Source organism: Octopus bimaculoides, chromosome 25, assembly GCF_046866305.1.
Source record: "Octopus bimaculoides isolate indiv1 chromosome 25, ASM4686630v1, whole genome shotgun sequence".
NCBI lineage: Eukaryota > Metazoa > Mollusca > Cephalopoda > Octopoda > Octopodidae > Octopus > Octopus bimaculoides.
In genome coordinates this window covers 8,509,261-8,527,915 of record NC_142952.1, presented here as the reverse complement: position 1 = coordinate 8,527,915, position 18,655 = coordinate 8,509,261, and the positions used below count along the sequence as shown (strand labels likewise).

Genomic DNA, 18,655 nt, shown 5'->3' with positions numbered 1-18,655 from the left:
TCCAAGAGATAGAAAAGGTGAAACTGAAAGGCCTTCATCATGATGAGAAGATGATTTAGTTAAGTGATTTGCAACAAGATGTAAAAGAATGGCTTAATAATGACAGAATTGGTGTTCAATTGATGCTTTTCTCTTTCTTACTCTTTTTCCTCTTCTCTTATTTTTCGTTCTTTGCTCGTGTTTGTGTTTACTTCGATTTTGGATTTGTTTTCCAATGTGGTTTTGTACAATATATCTTATTTCTTTATTGCCCACAAGAGGCTAAACATACAGGGGACAAACAAGAATACATAAAGGGATTAAGTCGATTACATCGACACCAGTGCGTAACTGGTACTTAATTTGTCGACCACGGCGGAATTTGAACTCAGAACGTAACGGCAGAAGAAATACTGCTAAGCATTTTGCCCGGAGTGCTAACGTTTCTGCCAGCTCGCCGTCTTTTGTACAATATATCTGTCATATACATACGTATTATATATGTAATTATCTCTGCTAGTAATAAAAACCTTCATTTGTTAGCAATAAAATTAATGAGGAGGGGCAGGTAAACACCACAATTATTTCTTGAGAACCAAATTTTGTCCAGTGTTTTACTGAGTATTTGCACCAGCTAATAACATAATATTCTATTCAAGTTCCAGTGATTAAAAAGATTTTTCTTGGAAATGTTTTTAAAACGTAATTATTACATTTCCTTAAAGTTTTTTTTTTTTACTTTCTAAGAACATATTTGGTCTAGAAACACCTAACGCCCCCCCCCCCCTCCGTCAGCCCAAGACGTCTCCAAGGAGACGCTGCCATTGATCTTGTCATATGTGATATCGAAAGTACGGCTGAAGACATAAAGTCAGCTTCACTCGTTCATTGTGACAACTTATGATTTTAACATCGGAGTAAATAGGAGCTCTTTGAATGTTGGTGCGGGATAAAGTTGATAAAACATCGGTAAACCTCATTTTAACAGTCAGATACTTACTTTGGTTGTTTGGTGAAGACCTATAACACACTGATTCACTGTTTACATCTGAAAATGGTAAGTTGATAGATGTTTGTTTTAATACTGTAATAAAGTATGTAAATAAGAATCGTGTTTCACTTGGAGGATATGGTAATTATATTGGAGTGAAAACATGTAACAATGAAAAAAGATATGTGCTTCAGATACAGTCATTATATAAACACGAAAACTTATAGCAACGTTCGCAAAAGAAACACACACATTAAATGAATCGTAAAAAAAAAAATGAATGAGTGATTTTGATTTAATTCAGAAAGAAAATTGCTTACATGAGAGAGGAACGAATCCCAGACTCTGTGCGTGTATGTATATTTGGGATCATTCAAAATAGAGTTGCTACATCGAATAAGTGTTGAACATTGAAACTTGCCTTCAAGGTTTGATGAAGTTACGAACAACAATTATAAAAGCATCTGGAAAGATATTTCTAGGATATCAGTGAGAACAATTTACCACAGATATCGCAGTGATACAGCTTCTGTCGTTTATGGCTGTATTCATAAGTAGTGAGGTTACAACCTATAAAGAATATTTAGAACAAATAACTGTATGATATTGTTTCTTGGCTGTGCAAATGCATTTATTGTGGAAGCGCAATGGCCCAGTGGTTAGGACAGCGGACTCGCGGTCATAGGATCGCGGTTTCGATTCCCAGACCGGGCGTTGTGAGTGTTTATTGAGCGAAAACACCTAAAAGCTCCACGAAGCTCCGGCAGGGGATGGTGGCAAACCCTGCTGTACTCTTTCACCACAACTTTCTCTCATTCTTACTTCCTGTTTCTGTTGTGCCTGTAATTCAAAGGGTCAGCCTTGTCACACTGTGTCACGCTGAATATCCCCGAGAACTACGTTAAGGGTACACGTGTTTGTGGAGTGCTCAGCCACTTGCACGTTAATTTCACGAGCAGGCTGTTCCGTTGATCGGATCAACTGGAACCCTCGACGTCGTAAGCGACGGAGTGCCAACAACAACAAATGTATTTATTAGTAACGAGATTAACCTTTTTCAGACTATTTTCTTTTTTGTTAATGTTTTTTTCTTCATCCATAATTTCGCTATTTGTTCTGTTACAAAACTCGTAGCATCGATGAAATCTTTACGTTGATTATAGGGTTGGTAAGTTATGGTTAATTTGATAACAAAACAGCAACATTGAGCCACTGGTATGAAAACTGGTCACTCAACCTTCTTGAAATAGGAGCCAAATTCCTTACAAAATCCACTTACATGAGTTGGCAGGGTTTTGGAGTTGGACACACCAGACGGTGTATTCCTCGATATACAATGGCAATATCATGATAGAATGTGTTTGATCATATGTTTGTTTAATAAGGAATGACCAGGGATTATATAACAGTAACAACACGTTTCTAGGGAGAGAAAAATGTCTATTCTTCTGTTAGTTTTGGTACGATGACTATAAATATAGACTATCAACTGTTAAGTGTAATAGTTTATGTTGTGTGAGTAAGTTCAGTCCCCAGGTAAATAATGATAACTATATAATCTGGTTGGATTGTAATATTCTAGTGCATCGCAAGTTGTAGTATACCTAATGAGGAAAATGTCCTGATATGCAGAATGGAATGAAAACAATGTATTCCTGTGTATTTAATAAAGAATTCAGCTTCAAATTCTGAGAATATATGAGAAGGTATGATGACTGAAGACACTAGTCCAGGTATAATGTATACCCATTATTGTTCATTGAAATATATTTGATATTACACAATCTGAAAGTGTAGATATGGACTGTAACTATGTAAACTTTATGCAACTTACATGTAATTTTAATAAATTCATTTGTAAATTTGTTGGGGTGAAGGTTATCAAAGTTGAATTGTAGTAAAATGGCACTGTTGAATCATTTTAATTATCTTCAATATCTTACAATATTTCTCTGTCATTTCAGAATATCAGAGACATTGGCATTAAAGGTATATCAATACTTATCATTTACAGACAAAAGGAAGCAGTTATACAGAATAATTACAACTCTGTTTCTATAAAGTTATCATTGAATTACTGTGAAATATTTCATCTGAGTGAGACATTTCTCTCTTCCATTGTCTGAAGTGTATGCAAAGTGCTTTTGAGTTTCCATTAAATTTGGACAAATTTACAGAAGGATCTCACTACTGCACTATAAACGTTTTGATCTACAAGGGAATGTATAAAAAGAAGTAAAAATATTCATAGTGTTTTCAAAAAATTAAATTTACTGATAAAATGGATTTTCCTGAAGAATTGCCAGAAGATGTAGGAAAATCATCATATCCTTGTGATCTCTGTGAACAGACATTCTCTCTAAAAGATAGCCTTGCTATTCATAAACAGATTCACACAGGAGAGAAATCACATAACTGTGATATCTGTGGTAAATCATTCTCTCAAATACGTACCTTAACTATTCACAAACACATTCATACTGGAGAAAAACCATATAAATGCGAAAACTGTGGTAAATCATTTGCCTTTAGAAGATATTTAACTAAACACATACGAGTTCATACAGGAGAAAAGCCATATCACTGTGATATCTGTGGTAAATCCTTCCCTGAAAGAGATGCCCTAACTAGCCACATTCGAATTCACACAGGTGAGAAGCCGTATCAGTGTAATATTTGTGGAAAATCTTTCTCTGAAAGATGTAATTTAACTACACACAAATACACTCATACAGGAGAGAAGTCATATCACTGTGATATCTGTGGTAAATCATTCTTTCAGAAAGTTCATTTAAATAGTCACATGTATGTTCATACTGGGGAGAAGCCTTATCAATGTGATATCTGTTTGAAATCATTTGCTGATGGAAATAGATTAAACAGACACAAACACATTCACGCAGGAGAGAAACCATATCAGTGCGACGTCTGTGGTAAATCATTTAGAGAAGAAGCTCATTTATCGATACACAAGAGACGCATTCATACAAATGAGAAACCATATCACTGTGAAATCTGTGGTAAATCATTTATTAATCCAAGTTTATTAACTGTTCATAAGCGTATTCATACAGGCGAAAAACCGTATCAGTGTGACATCTGTGGTAAATCTTTCAATGAGTGTAGTAAATTGACTATCCACAAACGTATTCATTCGGGGGAAAAACTTTATCCCTGTGATATCTGTAGTAAACCATTCACTGAGGGAAGGAAATTAATTATTCACAAATGTATTCATTCAGGGGAAAAACTACATCACTGTAATATCTGTGGTAAATCCTTCTCTCAAAGACCTCATTTAACTGTTCATGTTCGTACTCATACAGGTGAGAAACCATATGACTGTGATATTTGTGGTAAATCCTTCTCACAGACAGGTCATTTAAAAATTCACAGACGTATTCATACAGGAGAGAAACCCTACCAGTGTGATATTTGTGGAAAATCTTTCTTCCAAAGTAGTGATGTAACTAAGCACAAGCGTATACATGCAAGAGAGAAACCTTATCACTGTGATATCTGTGGTAATTCGTTCAGCAGTGGAAGAGGACTAACTGTTCATAAACGAACTCATACAGGGGAAAAACCATATTGGTGTGATATCTGTGGTAAATCATACACAGATGGAAGTAAATTAACCATTCACAAACGTACTCACACAGGGGAAAGACCATATCGCTGTGATATCTGTGGTAAATCATTCATTGATGGAAGTACATTAACTAAACACAAACGTATTCATACAAAGGAAAAAACCACATCACTGGGATCCTTTTGATGCATCTTTCCCTTGTGTGAGTATTAACTATTCAAGGAGACCCCTTTTGGTCATGAATGACCATGGGATTGCACCTAGAAAGTTACCCTCCGAGGCACGAGTCCGGGCGAGGTTGTTTATGGAAGACCAGCAGTTGCCCACGCCACCAATGTTATCCAAAGGAAAAGCAAAGGCCGATACAGCTTGGCACCAGTGATGTCGCAACTCATTTCTACAGCTGAGTTAACTGGAGCAACGTAAAATAAAGTGTCTTGCTCAAGAACACAACACGCAGCCCGGTCCGGGAATCGAACTCACAACCTCACGATTGTAAGCTCGATGCTCTAACCACTGAACCATGCGCCTTAACTATACATAATCGTATTTATTCAGGAGAAAAAGTGTTTTACTGTGATATGTCTGATAAATCAGTCATGCTGCAAACAAATGAGATGAAGATACACAAGACCATTATATAAGAGAGAAACCATATTATTGTGATATCTGTGATAACTCCTTCACTGATCGAAGTAAATTAACTGCTGGCAAATGTAGAGCAAAAGCCATATCACTTTGATACATGGGGTAAATCTATGCAACTATTTAACCTATTCTCTGTAAAACGTAATGCTTATTTATTCACATCGATATGAATTAGTCATGATTTATCTCATAGCTTTGAGATTTCAGTGACATGATTGTTTACTTTTAGAATAATTATTGTAGGGTAATTGTGAGAGGCTGGATCTGACCTGTTGGAAGATAAAGCAGGTAGATTATTTTGACATGGACATGGACATGGACAAATGTGTTAAATGTTCTCAGTTGTATACAAACAGGTGAGAAATTATATCACTGTGGTAGCTGTGATAAATCATTCCTCATCAACGTTTAACATCCGCTTTCCATGCTAGGATGGGTTGGACGATTTGACTGAGGGCTGGCAAGCCAGAAGGCTGCACCAGGCTCCAATCTGATTTGGCAGGGTTTCTACAGCTGGATGCCCTTCCTAAAGCCAACCAATCCAAGAGTGTAGAGGGTGCTTTTACATGCCACTGGCACGAGGGCCAGTCACACGGTACTGGCAACGGCCATGCTCAAAAAGGTGTTTTTTACATGCCACTTGTGCAGGAGCAAGTCCAGTGGCACTGGCAACAACCTCGCTCGAATGATTTTCTAACATGCCATCAGCACAAGTGCTAGAAGGCAACGCTATTCTCTTTATGAAATCACTCATATATACTTAGAAACCTGCACTCTGTGAAGTGAGTGACAAATGAACAGAGACATCAGCACTCTAGTGTTGCCAGCAACACAACAGCCTCTCTAGTGCTGGTTCCACAGCAAAATACACTGTCAAAGACACAATGACAGATAGGGCAACCAGCCATAAGAAACATTCCCAGAAATGAAGCATAGAATTGAAACATTTTTCTTTGACTCATCTAAGACATGGAAAGGAACCCGATATAGATTTTTTTTGTTGTTATAACAATATGTAAATTATTACATGTATTGTATTGGTTACTGATTGATTTGATGTAAAAATGGAGTTTTAGAATGATCAAGTTGTTGATTTTTGTTTCCTCAGTTTATTGTATTTAATAAAGCTTTATTTGCGTAATGTTTTGGTTATACTTTGCAGTCTGAACTTTTATATAGCACATTCCCATCCTGAACCTCCTTTGTGTATGTATATATATATATATACACACATACATATCTCTATATATATGTATCTTGTGGTATATGTTAAAGAAGTAAAATGTAAAAATTTCTACTGGATACCTCCATAAGAAACAATACTCTTGTATTTTCACAGCAATCTTTATATCCTGCTTAACATAGATGCATTGTTAGAATACTATTACTGCAGTATTTGCTTTGAGAAATCCTCTCATGTAGATTTATACTGCTAAGAAGCACAGAAATATATCAGTATATTAGTAACAGTGAGATTTGGCTGGCATGCACTGAAAGGATGTCTGGGGCTGATGAAGCACAAATTTGATGAAATCAGTTTATTTAGCAGTTCCATCAATGTTGCTGGACAATTCACAACTGCTACCAATAGTTCTGTGCCAATAGCACTATACATCTATAATACTGCTTCCATCACTAATATTTAATTTGTATTATCATATTTCTGCAAAGAGATACATCTAACAATTTGGTGTTACTAGGGCTCATTTGAAGAATTAATGCTAATTTTAAAGTGATGGGAGAACAACTGGTGATGATATTTTCAAAGAGGTAGAGAAAACATTGAATACAATTTGGTTTTGAAATATCTTCAGTGTCTTCTGATTCTGGGAAAAACTATCAGTGATGTTAGAAAAGGTTTTGTTGGGCAAGACCACAGAATATGTGATTGTATGGGCTGTAGGGAACCACAACACCATTCACCAAAAAGCATATCAAGAATAACTTTTACATCCATCATATGTGGTAGACATACCAGCTTCAATAAATTTTTGATTACATTGTATCTATGACTTTGGAGCAATTTGTCACAGTGAGGCTTTGTTACAGTGAACACAAAATAGATTTTCTAGCTTGTTGCTGATGCTTAAATGATTCATTTCTCCTTAGGGTTTTACAAGTCTTCGTTTAGTAGTTTCATTTCAACTATTTTCTTGTTTCTAGTTCAATTTGTGTTGTAGGTGAAAGTTAATATCGAGATGGAGGACTGTAATTTGGTTAGTGTTATTTGCATGTTGTGATAAGTTAAATAAACTTATCTCCTTGTGTAAGGTGAGCAATTTTTCCTTTGCAGTGTTGGCTTAACTTCATCACCTTATGTCTAACATGTCTAAAGGTGAACTCTGTAATTTATCGAGGGCTGTTTCTTTTTCTATCTTTTACTTGTTCCAATCATTAGACTGCGGTTATGCTAGGGCACCGCCTTGAAGAAATTTTAGTCGAATGAATCGACCCCCCAGTACTTATCTTTTTAAAACTTGGTACTTATTCTGTCGGGTACTTTTGCCAAACTGCTAGGTTACGGGGACGTAAACACACCAAGCTGTAGTGGCTGGGAGAGACAGACACAAAGGTACACACGCATAGACATATATACTACAGGTTTCTTTCAGTTTCCATCTACCAAATCCACTCACAATGCATTAGTCAGCCTGAGACTATAGAAGACACTTGTCCAAGGTGCCAAGACGCAGTGGGACTGAAGCAAGCTTCTTTATTTCATAATATTTGCCATAAGACAGTACATAGATGGGATGAACAAGGACAGACAAAACACCAAAAAGGTGTAGTAGTTGCTTAATAATTAAAAATTACAGTTCGAATGAAAATTTACAATGACCAATAGTTAAAAATATAATTAAATATCTAATTGCGATTCGCAATAAATAACGTCAAAAGGAAAGACCTCTGACCACCTGGATAGAACCTTTGCTTTCTTCCACTGACCCCATTTACATGGTGCCAATCACTCTCAGCTTGCTTCCACTTCTAACTCAGACCACGCACATTTAAACCAAGGTTAAGTGAGGTCGTTACAAAAAGCAAAGGTTCTACAATCCAATAAGCGTAAAATTAATCCAATAAGAAAAACACAGTCCACAAAAGATAAATTCCAACTTGCAGCAAACAAAATATTCGTCTTTAACGGAAGCAATCCAAAAACCGGAAGCTAAGCTTCTTTATTTGATAAATATTTGGTATACAAGCATTACAAAGAGGGGACACGTAAAATGGTGAAAAAGCTGCTATAATTTACAAGTTCTTTTTTTTATTATTATTAATGATAAATTACGATTAAAATTACAGTAAAAATTTTAAAGTACGATGATATCACATTGCCACATGCAGTGTATCTCCTGAAGGAAAGGCACCCGACCACCAGGGTAGAACTTTTGCGTCTTTTCCGGGGCTTCACTCACTTGGTGCCAATCACTCCCAGACTAGTACCAATCCCTCCCCCCCGCTAGAGGCGGGGCACAAGAACAAAGTTCTGAAACGACTTCAAGCAGTTCGAATTTTTACACAAAATAAAAAAAAAAAAGCAATGCCACAATGGCCACAGTAATATACCGAGGAATAGTAAAAACAAATACAGTTCAACAAAGGTAATAATCCAAAATAAATGGAATCCAACTATAGCAAAACGCTCATCAGCACCAAAAAAAAAAAAAAAAACGACCACGTTGTATGACCGGAATCAAGTTTCTTACCTCACAATCACACCCTTTTATTTATTTTCTTTTAAAATAAAATTTCATCAATTGCTTCCTTCTATTGTATAATATCCTATTAATATTCTAAGATTGAAGAAAGCTTTTCTCTTTCGTTTTTAAAATGTGTTGATAACAATTATACCCTTATAAATGTTTCTTATCGAAACTGCGGCGTAAGTCCTACAGTCAGCTTCACTTGTTCTATGTGGCAAGACTAAAAATCATTTGTTAAACCCTGAATCTAATGAAATAATTTCTTCGGTAAACGGTAAGTTGACCAACGTTTGTTTAATGCTGTAATAATGTATATGAATAGTAGAACTGTGTTCCAATTGGAGGTTATTGTAGTTATATAAAAATGAAACTATTTCGATGGTAAAAGATGTTTTCTTCAGGAAAATAGTAATTATATGGATGTAGAGCCCAGACATGAAATAAGTTACAGGAATACTATGTTTAACACGCTTCGTTTTGTATGTTAATGTCGCCTGTTTGTTTTAAAATATGGCTTTGAAAACATACAAGCTCATTCAAAGATAGGTTCCACATCGGGTAAACTTCCCTAAATATTTGATGAAGTTAAGACAAGCGTTAAAGTCATCTAGAACGATTTCCCCGCAGATAGTGATATCGCTTCTCCTGTATGAATAGGTTTGCTAGTAATTATTGAGCCACTTCCAGCTGAGAATGATTTACGATAGATGTCTCTGTGATAGGGTTTCTTCCCTTGTAATGAATACTGTTATTCGTTGAGTAGGCCGCATTTTGAGGTATTGTGTTCTTAATGTTCAATTCAATTTTCCCTTCTTCATTCATCCAGATTGTTTCTTTTTTCTTTTTCTTTTAAATCTGTTATTCAATTCATGATACCCAAGAAAGCATTTTCACTTTGGTTATAGATCTAGGGGATATAGAACAACGGTGAGCCACCGGGATGGAAACTATGTGGTCAGTCGATTCCCTTGAAATAGGAGCCAGATGTATAAATTGCACCTTACCAGCGTGATACGTGAGAGACATACTAGACAATGTATTCCTAGTTAGACTGTCACAGAGTGAAGAACGGCAATGTCATGACTTATGTGTTTGATCATTGGTCTGCTTAGACAAAAAATGTTTCCAGAGAGAAAGAGAGAGAGAGAGAGAGGACCGTTATTGTCTACTATTCTGGAAATTTTGTTATGACTATAAGTGTAGATTGTTAGGTGTAATAGTTGATCTTATCCTAGGATTGAACCTGTCTCCGTAAGCCAGAACATTTATATATACTCTGCCAGAATTGTAACGAAGCAGTGACATTACAAATAGAACACCAAATGTGGAGAATATCTCTGGTTTGGACATTGGAATGAGAACAAGTAATGAAATAACTAATAAGAATAACATCGTTGTTATGGACAATAGATTGAGAGCAATATACCCCCATGGATTTAATAAGGATTCAGTTCCAAATTCTGAGAATATTACTGAATATGAGAAGGACCTGAAGAAGTCCTGGACAACCAAAGACACTAAACCATGTATCATATATACTCATTATTGTTTATTGTAATATATGTTAATGTTACACAATCTGGAAGTGTATCTGTAGTTTGTAAATGTGTAAATTTAACACAACTTTTTATGATGTAATTTAACAAATTAAAATGTTAAGTTCAGTTGCTGAGGTAAAAGTTTCTAGTTTATGACTATAGTAAAATTTGACTGTTGAATCTGTATTTTTTAATTATCTTCAATATCTTACACTATTTCTCTATAATTTCAGAATATCAAATGACATTGGCATTGAAGATATATCATTAATATTTATCACCATTTACAGACAAAAGAGAGATTTCATAATGAAGAGCTGCAACTCTCTTTGTATCAATTTATCTGAGAGTTATTTCTTCCAAGTAATACAGTTCTCTTCAACATCCAGAACAGGCATGGGCAAACTTTTTTGAGAAGCAGGCAACATGAAACATGGTTTTCCATCTAGTGGGCTGCACTACTAAGAAAAATAATGGTAATGTTTTTTGTTAGGCATGTCATTAAGAAGGTCCCATGGGCCACTGGTCTGGAAGGTATACAAGTTTGCCTCTCTTTTCTGATAACAGTTGATTGCAAATATTACAGGAGAAAAGTTGTGATCAATACAATAATAGAGCAGAAAATATCAATGTAGTTGTCGTCAGAAAAGAAAATTTATAGAAGAATGGATTTTCCTGAAGAATTGTTGAAGAAGGTGGGAAAATCATCATATTCCTGTGATATCTGTCAAAAGACATTCTCTTTAAAAAGCAGCCTTACAAATCATAAAATTATTCACTCAGGAGAGAAACCACATAACTGTGATATCTGTGGTAAAGCATTCTCTAGATTACAAACCTTAATTACTCATAAACGTATCCATACTGGAGAAAAGCCTTATGAATGTAATATCTGTGGTAAATCATTCTCTGTCAGAAGTCATTTAGCTGATCACATACGTACTCATACAGGTGAAAAGCCATATCATTGTGATATCTGTGGTAAGTCCTTCTCTCGAAGTAATGGCCTGACTAGGCACATTCGTATTCACACAGGTGAGAAGCCATATCTGTGTAATATTTGTGGTGAATCATTCTCTGAAAAAGGTAATTTAACTAAGCACAAATACATTCATACAGGTGAAAAGTTGTACCACTGTGATATCTGTGGAAAATCATTCTTTCAGAAAGTTCATTTAAATTCTCACAAATATGTTCATACTGGAGAGAAACCATATCACTGTGATGTCTGTGGCAAATCGTTCGCTGATAGAAATACTTTAATTAAGCACCAACACATTCATACAGGAGAGAGACCATACCCTTGCGATATCTGTGGTAAGTCATTCAGTAACAGAAGTACATTAAATGTTCATAAACGTATTCATACAGGAAATAAACCATACCACTGTGATATCTGTGATAAATCATTCTCACAAACAAGTCAATTGACTTTACACAAGAGACGTATTCATACAAGAGAAAAGCCATATTACTGTGATATCTGTGGGAAATCCTTCACTGACGGAACTGGATTAACTGTTCACAAGCGTATTCACACAGGGGAAAAACCATATCGTTGTGATATCTGTGGTAAGTCATTCACATGTGGAGGTACCTTAACTGTTCACAAACGTATTCATTCAGGTGAAAAACCATATCATTGTGATATTTGTGGTAAATCCTTCACATATGGTAGTGCATTAACTGTTCACAAACGTATTCATTCAGGTGAAAAACCATATCATTGTGATATTTGTGGTAAATCCTTCACATATGGTAGTGCATTAACTGTTCACAAACATAGTCATTCAGGAGAAAAACTGTATCACCCTGCTAAATCATTCTCTGGAGCAAGTCGTTTAATGAGACATAAGAGGCACATTCGTAAAAGAAAGAAAACCTATCAATGTGATACTTGTGGTAAATCATTCACTGATGGAAGTGTGTTAAGTGTTCACAAACGTATTCATACAGGAGAGAAACCATATCACTGTAATACCTGTGGTAAATCATTTTCCCAAAGTTCTGGCCTAATTAGGCACATACGTATTCATACAGGAGAGAAACCATATCACTGTGACACTTGTGGCAAGTCTTTTACTGATGGACGTACGTTAACTTCTCATAAACGTATGCATACAGGGGAAAAACCATATCACTGTGATATCTGTGGCATGTCATTCTCTGAAACATATAATTTAACTAAACACAAATACACCCATACAGGAGAAAAGCTATATCACTGTGATATCTGCGGTAAATCCTTCTCTCAGACAAGTCATTTAACTGTTCACAGTCGTACTCACACAGGCGAGAAACCTTATCACTGTGACATCTGTAATAAATCCTTTTCTCAAACAGCTCATCTAACAATTCATAAACGTACTCATACAGGTGAGAAACTGTATCATTGTGATATCTGTGGTAAATCTTTCTCTCAGACAGGCCATTTAACAATTCACCGACGTATCCACACAGGAGAGAAACCCTATCAGTGTGATATTTGTGGTAAATCATTCTTCCAAAATAGTGATGTAACTAAGCACAAACGCATTCATACAGGGGAAAGGCCTTACCACTGTAATATCTGTGGTAAATCATTCTCTGGGAGTACTTCCTTAACAATTCACAAATGCATTCAACCAGGAGAATAACCACATCGCTATATCTGCAGTAAATAATTTTCTGAAAACTATGATTTAACTGAACACAAATATATTCATTCTGAAGAATAAATAGCACATTTATATGTGGTAAATCATTCTCTGTTACAAATCACTCCTCTATTTAATAATATGTGCAATGTGGAGTGGTTGAGAAATTGTAACAGAGGTATCAGGATTCTGAAATCTACTGTGTGACATGACTGCCTGGTTCCACAATAAAATACATCCAACACACTGTCAAATTGATGGTGACAAGTAGGGCAGCCAGCTATAAACATCATGCCCCTAAAATGGAACTTGAAAGTGAAATATATTTCCTGATTCACCAAACTCATGAAAAAGATTTTTGTTTTGTTTTTTGTACGAGTTGAATATATTGTATTACATTTGTTATTGATTGATTCAGGTTCATGAAAATAAATTGTGATTTTGAAGTATCTGATCATCTGTTTTTGTTTTTCATTATATTGCATTTGATAAAGTTTTAACATAACACTTTGGTTACCCCGTACTTTGCAATTTTTATGTACTTTCATTAAAAATATGCTTATTTCAACATTAAGCTCACACAATGAAACTGAGAAAACTTGTAATCAAAATTAATGAAATTGTTAAAAGTAGGTTCAGCTGTCTCTAAATGATGAAATCAGTCATCAGATCTGCATCAAGAGTCTTTCTTGTCAACTTCTCAATAAATATGTACAAGATGCAAATGGGTCTTGGTGACAGTTTAATATATACAACAGGAGCCAGACAAGAAGGAGTCCTGCTTTGCCATGTGGTATTGAGTACGCAATGGCTAATTCAACTAACATAGATGCAGGCCTAGGTATATGGCTTCGAAGTTGGCTTTGCAACTGTCTATTTTTGGTTTCATCCTACTATGCAGCACCTGGGTATTTCTGCAACGTCACTGGCCCAAATGATGCCATGAGAGCAAAACTAGAAATCCCATCATATGTGTGTGTGGGACTTGATATTCAATAGTTGCCTCTATTTGAGTGAAGTAGTGATGCTGACATTTTAACTGGTTGCTCTGTGCTTTTGAAGATCTAAAATGAAGAAAAAAAATCTTAAAATACAAGTGTTGTTGTGAGGAAAAATGCTCTTCCAACCTGTGCTAGTGTAGGAAAATGCACATTAAATATATGAAGCTAGCTGTTTACTGGGTGCCGACCTCTGCCTTAGTGGCTCCTGTCAGAATGGGAAGTGAATGCTAAATGGCGAAGACGATGATGTGTGTGTGTGTGAAACCAAGCTATGATTATAATAGTCTAAAATAGTGGTTGTCAAATTTTTATAGATAAGGACGCTCTTGGCAATAAGAAAAGCAGTGAAAAACAATAATTATTTCATCAAACAGAAGCTAAATAGCTCCAGTGGTTTATTATCAAATTTTCCACCTACTAATAACATAATGTTCTTATTCATAATTTAAAAAGTAACGAAAATTTTTGGAAGACACAAATAAAAATAAATAAATAAATGAGGGGAAATCGAACTAATGTGTTAGATATTGAGGTAGTTTGATTCTCCCCAGATACAACAAAAATTAAAAAGTTATCTTGAAAATGTTTTTAAAACATTACGCATTTTATTTCCAAGAAAATTCATATCACTAGAAATACCCAACGTCCCCTGATGAACCACGACATTACCATTGAGGTTGTTGAACTTGATATCGAAAATGCGGCCGCAGACATAAAGTCAGCTTTACTAGTGTTCAGTTTGGATTTTATTGAGGAAGTAACTTGGTGTTCTTTGAATGTTGGTGTCGGATAAAGTTGATAAATCATTGGTAAAACCTCATTCTAACAATCAGATGTTTACTTTGGTAGTTTAGTGAAGACGCTTAACACAACGATTCACTGTTTACATCTGGAAAAGGTAAGCTGATAAACGTTTATTTTAATGCTGTAATTATGTATGTAAATAATAGAATTATTTTTTAATTAATTGGAGGATGTTAATTATATTGAAGTTAAAACATATAACAGTGGGAAAAGATATTGCTTTCAGATGCAGTAATTATATAAATTATATAAATGTAAAAACTCATAGCGACATTGGTAAAAGATATTTCCTACAAGAATATAATAATTACATTGAATTGAAAATAATAAATTTATAGAAAATATTTACATATCTTGATTTGGCGAAAGTAAAGAATATGTACACCCGGTGTTTAAGGTTAGGGTTTTTATTTTGTTACGCCGAAAACGGGTGGTGTACGTATTCTTTACTCCCACCTCTTGATTTTTATGTAGAAGATAATACTTCGACAGTCTTTCATGTTAATCTCTGTTCTTTAAAAAATCCTCTAAAAATTAACTTACAATAACAGAAACGAATTGAACGGTATAAGATAGCATATATATATAAAGTATCAACATTTTCCCTAACATTGTGAATCTCATTTAAATTTTGAAGCTACGAAACACAGCTGCAAAATTATCCGGACGTATTTATGTCAGATATCAGTGATTTGGCTTCTCTCTGCTTTCTGTAAATAATAGTTCACAATAGATGACATGATATTGTTTCATCTCCATATGAATGGACGTATTAGGAGTTAGGTCACCCTTTTTAAGAAGTACTTCGTTTTTTGATCATTTTTTTCCCCCGTCATTCAATGTTCGTTCCTTCATTCATAATATTTTTTTAGTTACGGCTGACTTTGGGACAAAATAGCAACAATGAGGCCACTGGGGTGGAAACTATGCGATTACTCAACCTTCTTGAAATAAGAGCTAAATTTCTCACAAATTACACCTAGCCGTCTTAGAAAGGATGTCAGGGCGTGGTGATTGGACACTCAAGATAATGCATCCCTAGATATACGATGACAGTGTCGTGACTGGAATGTGTTTGATAATAGGTTTGCTTAGTAAGGATTGCCCATTGATTAAGTAACAGTGAACACGGATGTTTCTAGTGAGAGATAAATGTCCAACGTTCTGTAAATTTTGGTATAGTGAGCATATGTATAGGTTAAGTGTCAACTGTTAAGTAGTAGGGAGGTCAATCGCTGGGTAAGTCACGATATATTCTGGTTGAAGCGTAGCAAACTAATGGCATCACAAGTAGTAGAATAACAAATGAGTAGAATATCCCTAGTGTGGACAATGAAATGAGATCACTGGCTGTGTGGTAAGTAGCTTGCTTACCAACCACATGGTTCCGGGTTCAGTCCCACTGCGTGGCACCTTGGGCAAGTGTCTTCTACTATAGCCTCGGGCCGACCAAAGCCTTGTGAGTGGATTTGGTAGACGGAAACTGAAAGAAGCTTCTCTGTTGAACCTCTATTTTATTTAATTATTTTTGGTATCTTACTTTTTCTCTATTTCTGTATTTCAAATAAGATTGCCATTAAAAATAATATCGTCAATATTTATCGTTTACAGACGACAGAAAGCTGTTATACAGAAGAATTACAACTCTGTTTCTATAAATTCGTCATTGAGCTTGTGCAAAATATTTCTTCTGAGTGAGACATTTCCCTTCAATGTCTGGAAGGTATACAAGATGATTTTGTATTCCAGTTAAATGTGGACAGATTTACAAAGGAGTTTGCTAATCTGGAAATATTGCAGTGTAAATATTTTGTTCTTCACTGGAAATATTGCAGTATAAATATTTTGATCGCAAAGCAGTAAAAATATCCATATTGTCATTAGAAAAGAAAACTTATAGAAGAATGAATTTTCCTGATGAATTGTCAAAGGAAGTGGGAAAATCATCATATTCCTGTGATATCTGTCACAGGACATTCTCTCAAAAAGGTAGACTTGCTACTCATAAATGTATTCACACAGGAGAGAAACCATACAACTGTGATATCTGTGGTAAATCATTCACTGTGAGAAGGAACTTTACTGAACATAGCCATATACATACAGGAGAGAAACCACATAACTGTGATATCTGTGGTAAATCATTCTCTAGAATTCGTACTTTAATTACCCATAAACGTGTCCACACTGGAGAAAAACCATATGAATGTGATACCTGTGGTAAGTCATTCTCTGTCAGAAGTCATTTAGCTGATCATGTACGTACTCATACAGGTGAAAAACCGTATCACTGTGATATCTGCAATAAATCATTCTCTTGTACTAGTAGCCTAACTCGCCATATACGTATCCATACAGGAGAGAAGCCATATCAGTGTAATATTTGTGGTGACTCATTCTCTGAAACGGGTAATTTGACTAAACACAAATACATTCATACTGGAGAGAAGTCTTATTACTGTGACATCTGTGGAAGAGCATTTTTTCAAAGATCTCAGGTAAATTCTCACAAACGTATTCATACACGTAAAAAACCATATCACTGTGATATCTGTGGTAAATCATTCTCTTATGGAACAGGATTAACTGTTCACAAACGTATTCACACAGGAGAAGAGCCATACAACTGTGATACCTGTGGTAAATCATTTTCTCACACAAGTCAATTGACAATACACAACAGACGCATTCATACAGGAGAAAAACCATATCAGTGTGATATCTGTGGTAAATCGTTCACTGCTGGAGGTACATTAGGTATTCACAAGCGTATTCATTCAGGGGAGAAGCGATATCATTGTGATATCTGTGGTAAATCATTCACTTATACAGGTACATTAACTGTTCACAGGCGTATTCATACAAAAGAGAAACCATGTCACTGTGAGATCTGTGGTAAATCCTTCACTGATGGAAGTGCATTAGCTTCTCATAAACGTATACATACAGGGGAAAAACCATATCACTGTGATAACTGTGGTAAGTCATTCTCTCGTAGTTACGACCTAACTAGACATGTACGTTATCATACAGGTGAGAAGCCATATCAGTGTAATATTTGCAGTAAATCATTCTATGAATCATGTAAATTAACTAAACACAAATACACACATACATGATGAAATCCATGTCACTGTGATATTTGTAGTAAATCATTCATGCTAGAATTCATATCACTGTAATATCTGTGGTACTCCTGTCAGTAGCATCTCTGTATATACTCACCAACACTTCGATGCTGACAGGAAATTGTATCACTGTGAAATCTGGGGTAAATTTTCTCAAAATAGTGATCTAACTACACATAAGTATTGATTAAAAAAAATATCTATTCTGGTAACTCATTCTCTGTAACAAATGACTCCCCTACTCAGAAACATACACTTTGTGAAGTTAGTGGCAAATGGACAGTCATCAGCACTCATGTCATCAGGGATATGACTGCATCTCTAGTGCTGGCTCCACAATGTAATCTATCCAGTACACAGAAATTGATTGTGGTAGGTAGGGCTGGCAGTCTTAAGAAGCATGCACGAAATGAAAGATATTGGTGAAATGTTCCTCCTGGCTCATCTAACATGGAATGGACTTGTTTTGGGTTTTTTTATGGTAGTAATAAATGATTCATTAAAAATATTGCATTGGTTATTGATTTGGGGTAATGAAAATAAATTGTGTTTTAGAAGGATCAAATTGTTTTTCATTTTTGTTTATTGTGGTTGATTAACTTTTACAAAAATCATTTTGGTTATCCCATAC

The 18,655-nt window shown here is 35.3% G+C and overlaps 2 protein-coding genes and 1 long non-coding RNA gene across 3 annotated transcripts; 2 read left to right on the top strand and 1 right to left on the bottom strand.

The window, feature by feature from the left end:
- Positions 1–421: 421 nt before the first annotated feature.
- Positions 422–13,545, top strand: LOC106874606 (uncharacterized). The gene is made up of 4 exons (XM_089341969.1): positions 422–1,036; positions 2,935–4,662; positions 10,277–10,281; positions 11,190–13,545. Exons 2-4 carry the CDS (start codon positions 3,252–3,254, stop codon positions 13,089–13,091), a joined length of 3,318 nt encoding a protein of 1,105 aa, XP_089198095.1. The 5' UTR covers positions 422–1,036; positions 2,935–3,251; the 3' UTR covers positions 13,092–13,545.
- Positions 13,537–14,899, bottom strand: LOC149131075 (uncharacterized). The gene is made up of 2 exons (XR_016238367.1): positions 14,762–14,899; positions 13,537–14,155 (listed from the first exon to the last, which is right to left on the bottom strand). It is a non-coding gene; the product is annotated as an uncharacterized LOC149131075 (long non-coding RNA).
- LOC106874597 (uncharacterized) lies at positions 14,850–18,589 on the top strand. The gene is made up of 2 exons (XM_014922386.3): positions 14,850–14,990; positions 16,508–18,589. Exon 2 carries the CDS (start codon positions 16,801–16,803, stop codon positions 18,013–18,015), a length of 1,215 nt encoding a protein of 404 aa, XP_014777872.2. The 5' UTR covers positions 14,850–14,990; positions 16,508–16,800; the 3' UTR covers positions 18,016–18,589.
- The last annotated feature ends 66 nt before the right edge of the window (positions 18,590–18,655 follow it).